Raw genomic sequence first — 12,397 nt, 5'->3', positions numbered from 1 at the left:
AATCAAAGTTAATACATTCATCTTATTTTGCATTTATAAGAGCTATCAATACATTTACTAGATCATTTATAACACACTTTAATGTAGTTTGAGGCAAATATTAGTGATGATTGATGTATTTTTCCACATATGTATAACCCTCACTGTGGGCAACCATTAATGAAGGCTGGTGTATACGTAGATAATGAACAACAAAATACGAAAACGCAGCTGTAATAATCAGCTTGGAGTCTGAATTTAGATGGCAACATGTTATAAATTGGTAACAAAACATCCTTTCGTTAAAATTCAATGGAAATGAAAATCAATGAATATATTTAATGATACTGAATTATTTCCCAGCTCGACTTGTTCTTATCAGGTTTATGTTGAAGTGAGGAGGCTGACAGGGTAAGTTTACTCTGCAGGTAATGATTCCAGTAAATGTTTTAATCTTAACTTTTATTATTAATCTTGTACTTTTTTAAGCATAAATCCCTTTATCAAATATTCCAGGAGCTCATACATCTCAGATATCGACCGCTTCTGATGGAAACACAAACTGTTTCAACACCAGCTGAATCACATTTGGCCAATTCTGAATCAAACCTCGTCAAGCCCAGGACAGCATTCCTCCTTTTTCTCCTTTTAATTGTATCTTCTGCCGCCGCGGTTCTGCATGACTAACAGGTAATAAATTGCGGTTCGCCCTTGGAGGACCGGGCTAGCGTTGAGCGATTGTCTGTGAAAGAGCGAGGTGGGAGGGAGCAGATGCCATGTCAGCAGAGCAGACAGTATCAGAGAGCCGACTGTGATGGAGGCTGGAAGCACAACACACTACGGTTTTTCAAACGGACTGACACACAATCCGGAGCGTGCCTCTCTTCTGATAAAAGAGTGGAAACCTGGAAGGGTCAACAAACAGGGACAGCACTCGGGCTTTTTGAACTGGAGGCAGAGCCACGAGGCGCTCTGCATTATTCAGCAGCAGCATCTTTGACTCATAGGCCCTTCATGTGAGAGCAGGCGGGCCAGCACCGGGTAATTATACAATAGATTAATATTTACAAACCAAATGTGACACAGTGAGAGGCTGGTAGGAACTGTCCTTCTGTTCTCTGCAACCTAAGTGAAGCCTGCTCCTTCCCCTCCTCAGTCAACACCTTATCTACCGGTAACCACACTGACTCTCAGCACAAACTATTTTGGAAGCGTCACGGCGGCTTAATGCACAATTTCTGCCCTAAATATGGCAGCTTTGCAGTTGTTATGCCCCTCCGAGGCAACGGCATCCTCTGTGCATGACATCTTCCCAAAGCAGCTCTGACTCACGGAGCAAAATGTCAAGACAAAGGTTATCGGGCTTCTTCATTACTGCCACAGTGAGACAAACCTCAGGAGAGTCGTCGCCTCGCTCTTCTACATGCCACAGCACGTGATGTCTTCCACTGACCTCCACGGGTCCGGATGCGAGGCGTCGTTCACCGCCTCGGGTGCCCCCTATCTTGTCAGCTTCCTTCCAAAACCTGCCTCTGATCTTGATACTGTCAGCCCTCGGAGACAGGGCTGCACAAAATGTTCATCTCGGCAAAGAAACTTAAACTAGTATTGACTAGATTTTCCTCGGGAATCTTGCAGCAAGGTTAGATAATTACACCTTCTCCAGAGATGTACAGGAAATTTGCAGATTTTGTTGTTAAAAAAACACGTTTTTAATGTTAAGGCTTGCTGTGATGGACATTTTTTGCAGTGTGCACGCTGCCCTTCAGCTGCCCGGGTCCTTGCACTGTATGATAACCCATCCCTACGAGAGCACAGGCTTCATTCAAAGCTCTTCACGAATCTCTGTCTGGATTTGAATCAAACACCTGATCTTCCCATGCACACCTCTGCTCCCTTCCCCACGCCAGACGATGACGCCTCTTCCCTTCTAATGTGCCGCGGTATGTCCCTGAGCAGTCCCATTTTGCACAAACACAAATTGCCGGGGAAAAAAATGCGATGGAGAGGAGCGAAAGGAAAAAGAAATTCAGCCATGCACAGACCTGCAGGACGGAGTGCAGATACATTACAGCCGCCTCAGAGTGCTCTCCATTATCGGATTCATAACCGCGATGGCTCATTTACCGCTGTGAGTAAATACTAATAGAAGCGGCCTTTAACTGAAACGAGAGGACAATTAGGCTGCTTTCGCGGAGCCCTTGCCAGCATCTCTGCTTACGCGATAAAGCTCCAATTCTATCACCATCTATTTGTCAAATCAACCCTTTAAGTAGGAGTGCTCACATATTCTTCTTGACAGCGTAACAAATTTTCCTCTAAAAATATACTCACAAGGGCAACGCTGCTGCTCAGATGCAAAAAAATAAATAAATAAAAAAGTGTGTCAAGTGTGAGGGAACAAATAACATCTGTAGTCTGATTTGTCGCACTATTCTTGTCATTTCCCGCTGATGAGGGAGCATCTGTCACCCGTTGCTGAGCACAGAGTGAATTATTTTTGCGTGCGTGCGTGTGTGTAACTAAAAGTGACATCTTGTCAGTGTTGAAGCTCATTCTGTGGAATCATCAGAACAATGTCTTTCAAATAAGAGGCCGTGCCTGGGGTAGTGCTTACCTTTTGGTGGGAGTGGGTGCCCCGGAGGACATGAGCATTGTGTCGTTCATGTTGTTGGCCACTGGTTTCGGCTGACTAAAAGACAAGATTAGAGGTCTTTAATGCTACGCTGCAGAGGCCTGTGGTGCTTGTCACCAGGGAATGGAGCAGAGGGCATTTGCATTTTATTAGTAATCATGAATCAGCGATCCTGACTGCAATTTAATCCAACTGTACAGAGGAGGATAAAAGAGGAGGCGGCGGGGGGTCATTATAAACTACTCAGCGTGCCGCACAAAACAGGCAACATGTTGTACTCGAGTTAACTTAAAATTGCAGGTAAAATAATTGACTTTTTCCGCAGAACGCCGACTTAAATGTTTTCGGGGCAGTTGGCTTAAACCTAATTAACAGGAGCAGGGGCAACAACCGCAGACAAGGAATCTAATTAAGCTGGAAGCCTGTGAGAAAACTGGGAAAGGTGACATTGTGGGAGGCAATCTGCAGGAGTAAACAAAGCGATGGGGTCCATCTGGCGGCTGAATCAGTGTCGGGGCCCCGAAACCCCCCGGACCACGCAGCCTCATTAATGGAATCAAAACATCACTCGCAGGTGATCTCAGCGTTACACTTCAACCCCGGCGCCGCAAATAGCAGCCACTCACGACGGCGTTCGATCCGTGTCTCCTCCATCTGCACCATCTCTCAGTAGTTATCGCCCCCCCCAATCCTGCTGTGACCGACTGTTTTATTTAAAGTGCTTATTATCACAAAAGAAAGCAAAGGCACCGAAACAGCATTGTGTCCTATTATGCTTATTTGTCCAATCAGCATTTTTTGCCCCAAAAATCTAACTATTTATATCCACGCTGTGCAGAATACTGTTATCAGCACGAGCCACTGAGAGCCTTTTTTTTTTCCTTCAAACAGCAAACACAGTCATCTTTTTTTTTTTTCCGTGGATTATTTGTGCAACTGAAAGTAAAAAACAGAAATAGGAAAGCAAGAGAAAGTGCATCATTTTTACGGGGGGGGGGGGGGGGGGGGTAAAAACAATTGGCAGCGGTATTTGTTCACACAATTCCCGTATCCCCCCTGCATTAACGTGGACGCTCGCTGGGGCTCAGCGTGTTCTTTTCTAAAGACACACTCCAATTATTTATCACTTCATACATCTGAATCTCCCCCAGGACTAGCCTAACAGACTCGAAAAAGAAGATGCATGAGTAATTCATCAGCCCTAATTTCTTTTTTTGTTTCTTTCTCAGGCCATTTGCACAAACACATTCCCCTTCTAATTGTTATATCCCAGGCACGAAGACAACAACAGGGGAAAGGGGGGGGAAAAAAAAACAGCTGTCACTACACGAAACCCTGCACATGCTGCCTCCTCGTCCTCCTTCACAGACGCACTTCCGAGCCCGTGGGAAGCGAATGTTTACCTCTCATTTAACGCTCATTATGTCGCAATAATCCAACCCAGAAGGTTGAAGAGCTCCAGACAGAAGTGGCATCACACACGCACTTACCTCTGTGAGGAGAGAAAGCACCTGTCTGGCTGGCAAAATACATCCAACCCGCCGCTGTTGCCAGATGCCTAATCTGCCCTCAACTGAGCAGGCGAGCATCTCAATGTACTACACTGCTGCTGTCTCCAAGGAAACTCGACGGGCCACGTGACATTATGACGACGTAGATCTCTCTCTCTCTCTCTCTCTCTCTCTGTCTCTCTGTCTCTCTCTCTTTCCTCTCCGTCTCTCTCTGAAGCTCTCTGCTCTGACTCCGTCTCTTCACCTCTCTCTCGAAACACACGAGCACACGCTGGAAATCAGGGAAAAATGCCATTTGCTGAAAATACCTCAATTGCAACCTCTTCAAAAAAAAATAACTCTCATCCCTTCCAGGAGAAAAAAAAAAACCCAAACCGGCCTCCTCTGCAGCCTAAACTACCAACGCATTTACATATTTCCCTCTTACCTTTAGCGAGTTACATAAGTCAAAGCTCTTCACGGCTATCCCTCTATAAATAATCATCAGTCCCCTTTCTGAGCACACCAATAAAAACTCCTGTGGAACAGCAGGGTGCCATAACCAAAAAAGAAAAAGAGCCACCTCTTACGTAAAAGTATTTCATTTGCCTCTAAGAATTTGGATTAACTCGTTCGCGTCAGTTCACTCGCTGAAGGAATGATGATTAAGGACGCGCGGTCCAGTCATCCAGCCGGTGCCTCAGAGGTCAAAATTTAGGCTCTAAGAGATCAAAGTCTGCAATGCGCTACGCCTCGTGCTACCTGCGTGCGGTGCATGACAATGTGCCACCCTTTTCCTTGTACTTGGCAGCTGGCAGGGGTACGAGGGAAAAAATCAAGTCTGCCAGAGCTTCTCACACACATTCACCTTATTTTCTGACGGACACGTGGCCGCCTATAACAACACGAAGCATCCTCTCCCCGCTTGCAAAGGTGCCCCTATCCACCCTGGAGGGGCTGTCACTACCTCGGCCATAAAACAAAACAAAAAAAAAAAAAAAATGGAGCACGCTCAGGGAAAAGTGAATTTTCATGTCTCCGTTTTAATGACATTGATGGAATTTGCATTGACCCGGAGAGTAAGAAAAAAAGAAGATGTAAAACAGAGGAAATGTCGAGGGATTTCTGGGGATTATGTAAAGAGTGGGGAATTGGTTGCTAAATATGAGGAGAATTCGAGAAAGACGAACTCGTGAGCTATTTTGGAATCTCTTGGAAGCGCTGCAAAGTCTGGAGGTAGGAAGTCGTCTCACAGATTTAAAGTTCCTGAGACAGACGGTGCAACCCAAACCTATAACTCCTCTCCAAAACACAAATCCCTGAGAATCTCGCTGACAGTTTGAGTGGGGGGAGTGATGGTGTGGGGGGGAGGAAATTCACAGCTCAGCTCGCTGTTAGTCTTTGCTTTCAGATGCCAGTAAATATTTCAGAATAGCTACACTTTGTCTTGAAGACGGCGCGGAGGGGCTGGGCAAACCGGGAGACTCATGTCCATTCGATTTGGGAGTTCGGATCAAACCTGACGCTCTACCCTGATTCTGCCATTATTGCTCACTCACACTGGCGCTTCGTCAGCCTCACACACACACACACACACACACACCTGAGAGAGAGAGAGAGAGAGAGAGAGAGAGAGAGCACGCTGATGGATGTCTCCTGGTTCACAACATTAAATAACACCTCTTCACAGACAGCATTCATCAGGATTGGCAACGAGCTGCACTATTTTGAGAAAGGCGCATTTCTCTCTCTCTGTTCTGTATCATCAATAAGATGAAGTCAATGCAGAATAAAAATTGGAGGCTTGGCAGTTTTCCTGTGACTAATTATCTGAGGGGTTTCCAGTTCGAGGGGGAAAGATTTCTGTAGCCAGCAGGGAAATCAACACGGGAATGGTGGGGCGGAAAAATTACTGTAGGCTCTTCGGCCATAAAGTCTCTGAAATTGACCGTTAAACAAATGGAAGTTATTACTTTAGTGCCAGCTCTTCCTTAAAGCTCGTGGATACAGAGAGCGAAAACAGAAATAACAACTGGTGTGTTTGATTTGAAGTGATAGATCGACGATCTGAATTATGCTCGCTTGAGCCGAGAGTTAGATGAGATGATCGATACCACTTTCATACAGAAGATGTCTTCTTGTTTCTTCTCCTTCCATGAGCATTTCGTTTTTTAATTTTATGTGTGTACAGTGACAAAGCCTCGTTATGAAAAGATGAAGTTTTGGTCCTGATTTGAATCCTCACATATTCTCACATGTGTGCCTGTTACGTGAGATATAATATATCAGTCAGCAAGCTTTAGGGGTGCTGCTACATGGATTTCCTTGCCTTTTGGAAAGAGAACAGCTTGCTTTTATCTCGCTGTTTGGAGCATTTAGAAGCTAACCATCACCCGGCTCTGGCTTCATGCTGAACGGACTGACATGAGAGTCTGTTGATCTTCTCATCAAACCCCCGTATGAGAACATACATTTTTTTTTTTGTTTTTGGAGAGATTAAACAAAAAAAGATATAACAAGTTCATGAGTGAGCTTCAGATGTGCTGATGGGAGGTTTTTGTGACTTTCTAGCAGAGCCAGGTTCCTTGTTTTCATGGTAAACTAAGTTAACTGTGTACTGCTTTTAGCTTCTGCCGGAGTGCTCTTGATGTTCTCATCCTTTAAATCTCAAACGAGTCACATACAGGACTAGTAAAAAAATGCTTTGTGTCCACAAAATAGCCTCTTTTCATTGTCTCTGGATATGCTTTGCCAAAAGAAAACTATTCTGTGGTTTAAATATAAAGGCACTGGACCTGAAATACAATTGAGGTCATCAGTGACGGACGAAAACATATTTGGAACGGCTATCACGTGTTGCCAAAAAAAAACCATCTTTTCATTATCATCACACACAATGAAAGCATAAATGCTTCTGGAAAAAAAAAATGCACGTCTTTCCACCATCGAAGACGAGTACTTTCTGTAAATACCATTTCCTGCGTCAAACATAACAATAGAGACGGAGAGACATGCGACAGGTCTCAGGGGTCAACAGTCACATCCATTATCCCAAAAGTCACTGAACACACACACATAGTGCCACCAACCTTAAAAGGCCATCTCTGAGAGCATGAGAATGCACTTCATGTCCATTAAAGTCTTAAAGGAGACAAGAAGTTCCGAGAATTTCTTACCCCAAACTTCCATTTTAGAGATCTCACGGATAGTTCCTAAACTAGCAGGTTCAGCTCCTTCTTAAGAGTCAAAAGATAAATCTGAGGGATAATAAGTGGGAGAAGTGATAATAAAAACACAGATGTCTGACAGAAACCGGCATTTTGGGGCTTTTCTCTAATCTTTACTCTTGGCGAAATGTTGGAAAATAAGACTTATTTGTTCTTTGTTGGGCTTAGTTTAAAGAAGAAACGTCTGTGACCAAACTAGACTGTGCTTAAAAAAAAAAAAAAAGGACTTGTTAAAGGATAAGTTCACCCATAAATGAAAATTTCAGTCATTATTTCATGCTCATTTTTGGGTTAATTCATCCTTTTATCTGAACTAACTGACCTAATAACCACATATCTATAGCTAATCAAATACTTCCTTCTGACATGTCGAGGGGTAGAAATATATAGTATCTCAAAAATATCAAAATATTCAGAATTTAAGTTACACACAGTAACTGATTCGATGTACCGAGTCACGTTCCACCACTGCAAATCACTAATATATACTTTCAAAGTATAAAAAACATTCCAACAGGACCCTTCAGTTCATGGAAAAATCATTCTGAAGAAAACAATAACAATAAAATGGCCTCTGTGCTATAAAAAATCTCACATAACCAAAAGCCCCAACTGGACAGAACTCAATATTCTCAGGGGGCGTCCGCCATCTGAGATAATCAACATCGTAAAAAATAAATAAATAATAAAATAGAAAATAAAAATCCAAAAAACCCTGACACAGATTACTTCTCACTGAGAACGCTCGAGAGGCATAATCCAATGCAGTTTAAGCACAAACGTCATTTTAATCAATATTAATCTACTTGTGTGATGTAATTTCATGCTACACAGCATATACCGCCCGGGCTAATCCAATCGCCTCATCTCTCAGTCGGAAGAAAAAAACATCCAGCTCGATGGTAGATTCTCGACGTCGAGATGAATTGTAAATTTATGCAAATGCAAACTTCATCTTAAATGCATAAGTTTGGGCACAATGCAGAAAAATCCTCCCCGCCAGCGGGCAGAGGAACTGGCTGCGAGAAGCGACTCAGAGACGATGGCGTCTATCAGGCGGTAAAACAGGAAATCATGTAGATGCATTTTACGTTGTGTCTATTTTTTCTTGGCATTCGCCGCGCTAGTTTCCTCCCCCAAAGATGGAGCTCACTATCAATTACTCACTGACACTTGCCAGCAGCAAAAAGCATATACAGACAGCTTAGGTTTACGGTCGTGACTGGAATGCGGAGCAGGATTTTCGTTATGAAATGTGCCATGAGAAATGTCGAAAGCTCAAATGAGAAAGTTGAGAGATTTCCCGTGATCCTATTAACGCCACGGACGAGCAAAAAAAAAAAAAAAAACATAAATCAACTTTTTATAATCTGAAACATTATTAGATCTGGTGGAGGCCAAATGCGTCAGAGGTTTCCAGCGTGGCGACGATGCAAAAAAATATGAAGTGACCTTAGCGATGGGGACTGCTGTGGATGTATCTCGGCGGTGGAAATGATTATGGAAATCGTACAATTTCTCAAGTGAAATGTAAATGACTGTGCGGGGTTTAAGACAGCAGCAGAATATAATGCATTTCCTGTAATGATTTCCATGAGCCCTCAAAGCCCGGGGAAGTGAGATTTATACCATCGTCCCCGTTCCATTGCCAACAGACTGATGAGGACGACTGCGCTGTTAACGGCTGAACCTGCGCAGTATATCACCATTTCCCGCGTTAGAGAATAATCACGGGCCTGACGCTTTAGAGGGATGGCACTCGATCAGTCATGGAGTGACGGCGAAATGGAAAGATGGAGGCAGTTACATGACAAGAACAGATTATAGATCATGAGCACGCTGGGCCTCGCTGTGCTGTTAATCAACAGATCAGCTGGGCCTCCCTCATTAATGACACAAAGAGTGGTAACAAATGCTTTCGGGGATGGCACTTACACAGTGTGAGTGAGTTCCTGCGGCCTCTCAGCTTGCTCGGGGAACACAGGATGCGGCGGCTCTCCGATTGGGACGCAGCCGAGGGATTTACTGATGGCGTGGCTCAGCTTTTTGGCCGGAGACTTCTATGGGGAGGACGGGAGAAAGCAGAAGCGTCCGTCACCTCGTGTCGGAATAGTAGGAAACAGTTTCGAGAGCTCACTTCAGATGCAGATTTACATAACTGGGTCAACTGCTTGTTTACTGTGTCAAAAGTGTGGATCAGCAGTCAGCTTGTGCTAATTCAGTGAGTGCTTGCGTCGGCTGCTTCACAGAAATACAATGCAAGGAGTCCATCATTCTGTGTTCATGTCATCTGAAGAGTCTGCTGTGTTAAGGGTTCAAAATACAGAGCAGCAACAGCAACAACATATGCATTTGACTGTCATAATTTTGGAAGCAATTTAGGGTAAAAATATTAAACACTGAAAATGAAGTTTCCAAGTATCCTCCCCCATGTAGGAGTTTTCCAAATCGTCTGTTTTCAATGACCTAAAGATATTGGCTATGTGTATACAAAGAACTGAAGAAAAAAGGGCCATGTAAGGTCCAGATTGCGAGCTGATCTTTCATGTCATTTAGTTTTTGTTGCATTTTCCCAATAATTTTTTATTAATTTCGCTGTTATTGTTTCTGTCAGGGAGGTCCGTGGTGTAAGCTTGTTGGCTTTTTGACCTCTTTTGACACATCTGTTATCTCTTTATTAACTGGATTTAATGTAATTTTATGTCTTGTATTTAAAACTGTTGAATCACATTACGTTCACTTGTAATTAAATGTACTATAGTTTATACTATACTATCTTTGCCTTTAAAAAAAAGGTTTGTACAGGGGAGACTGCCGTGGTCTTGCTCCTCTGGCCATTTTTACTCTTACAGCAAAAGAATTTGGCAGCAACACTGCCAGCTGATCAGAACTGTAGTGGATGGGAAATGCTGCCAGATGCCCTAACCGAACTTATCAGGTGGTTCTGAGCGCTGGAAAAACAAAACAAAACGTGTTTCAGAAGTAGAAGAGAATCCAGAGCAGATTCATCCACCTCACCTTCGTGATAATTGTCACAAATGTTGTTTTTTCATATGACAGACTGTTTTGTGTTTCATGCGCTCGAGCATGTAATTTAAGTCCCGAGGCTTCGTGAACAGTCATTCTTTCTCTGTGTGAAAACCAAGCAGAGCTGGGAATTGGATTTGGGATCCGGCGCCTTTGACTTCCCTTGTTTCGATTTATAACATAATGATTGAGCTTTGGGGTGATGCGGCAATGCGGTGAATTCAATCAATACAATTTAATTTTCCAAAATGAGTAAAACCCCATAAAATCCCTCTTGGATGGCTTCGAGAGGGGACAGGAAATGTAGTGAGATGGCTGAGTGGTCGGCCGCACCGTACAATCATTCCACACTGTCACAGAGATATTGACTTTTCGGATTGTTTAGAGAAGAGAACAACGTGATGCAAAATCGAGTGCGATCCGGGGCTTTCGCCTTACCCAAGACGAGTGCTCCTTCATCTGGTGCTGGTTGCTATGGGGACCATTTGCATGGCCACGCCAGAAGCAGCTCTGACAGAGCTGGTAGCCATGGCACTGTTGGCACCGATACCGGAAACCCATCATGCTCTCGCTCCGGCAATAGGAACATTCCACCGGATGGAAGACTGAGCAGGGAAAAACAACAACAAGGAGGATTTTCTGTCAGAGACATCTTTACTTATAGAGTCACGAACAAAAATCTCTGTGTACAGTTAGTTTTAAAAGGAATAATACGTGACATTTCTGCATTTAAATGTCTAAAAAAAAAACAATGTTATAAATATTTTGTTGAGCTGTCGACCTATATTATCACGAATGCTTTTAATGATACTCAAATCCTGAGAAATCTGTCCTATTATTCAAGCTAACTCTATGTTTCATTGGGTTGTAATTGATATAATTTACAGGGAAATAATCCATGCTGGGAATTCTTTAGAATAATGTTTAATTTCAATAGCAATGGATCTTTATTTTGTCATTTAGATTTAGACTGAACCCCAGGAGAGTCTGCTTTTGTTTTGAGTTGTTAATTACAAAGAATGCAATACCTGTTTTTGAATATCATACTGTAAAGTTTGACATTATAATATTTTGATTAAAGTTACATTTTATATATTCACAAATGTAGATTATTTATTAGTTTTGTTTGATTTAAAATGACTTGAAAAAAGCAGAGAATAAAATATAATTACTAGAGTTACATATTGATTAAACCCCCCTTAAGCTGATTTATTTTAATATATATTAGTGTTTTTCTGCGTCTTTTCTTCTTGGAATTACTATGACGTGTGTTCAACAATGATCGCGCCCGGTTGTCATTCGTAAATGCAACATAAAGTTTAAAAAATAAACTCAGGGGAATGCAAGAGAAACAGCCAATGATGCGAGAGTGAGAGAAGAGGTTGGCGGACTAGCTATTGATTGCAATTGTCACTTTCGCTCCTGTAAACTGCTATAAGAAGTGAATTTCAATGTTACTATCATGGAAGTCTTGTCTTATCTTATCTTTAACTGCGAGTGCTCATTTTTCTTTTTCTCTGTTTCTATTGGGTCAAATTCTAATATGTACAACCGGTCTTTCAACCCTTTATCATTGACTTCATCTGTTTTTTAGTGATCCAGGCTATTCTGATGGTTTGAGTGTACAAAATCCAGAATGTGGCGTTGCATGAATTCAGATGTGTAAAACTGAGTCCTGAGGCTGTTCAACTAGATTAATGGTTAACGGGACAACAAATCATCCTCACACTAATCTATAATGTCTTTATTTTCCCCTGAAGCTCCAGTATGTGGACATATTCAGGTCACTGGACTACATCCAATCTTTCCATCACTATTACTATTAAAAACTACACCTTAATGTTCAAATATTGAAATTGGTGTTGAATGTACAGTACAAACATACAAAGCTGGGAGTCCAGATCTTACCATTTTCAACATTAGCAAGTCGGTGCATGAGCGGTAGCCATACAAGGCATTGAGGGGGAGGATCTGCCATCAACACATCCAAAAACGTGTTCAACATGATCTTCTTCTAGATACAAACACACACATGCGTG

The 12,397-nt window shown here is 42.6% G+C and overlaps 1 protein-coding gene across 5 annotated transcripts in view; it reads right to left on the bottom strand.

Annotated features, from left to right (window-relative positions):
- Positions 1-12,397, bottom strand: part of dtnbb (dystrobrevin, beta b) — a 36,403-nt gene that overhangs the window by 15,766 nt on the left and 8,240 nt on the right. For 2 of the 5 annotated variants that reach the window (XM_030443898.1, XM_030443900.1), the window contains exons 8-11: positions 12,267-12,372; positions 10,797-10,963; positions 9,267-9,391; positions 2,597-2,671 (exon numbers count right to left, since the gene is read on the bottom strand). In XM_030443898.1, coding sequence (XP_030299758.1) covers positions 2,597-2,671; positions 9,267-9,391; positions 10,797-10,963; positions 12,267-12,372 — 473 coding nt within the window. The remainder of the gene's footprint in view (positions 1-2,596; positions 2,672-9,266; positions 9,392-10,796; positions 10,964-12,266; positions 12,373-12,397) is intronic. The other 3 variants (XM_030443901.1, XM_030443902.1, XM_030443899.1) reach the window with 2 other exon arrangements.

Source organism: Sparus aurata, chromosome 16 (assembly GCF_900880675.1).
Source record: "Sparus aurata chromosome 16, fSpaAur1.1, whole genome shotgun sequence".
NCBI classification, from domain to species: Eukaryota; Metazoa; Chordata; class Actinopteri; order Spariformes; family Sparidae; genus Sparus; species Sparus aurata.
Note: the sequence above shows the minus strand (reverse complement) of the source record. Positions and strands in the feature narration are given on the sequence as shown.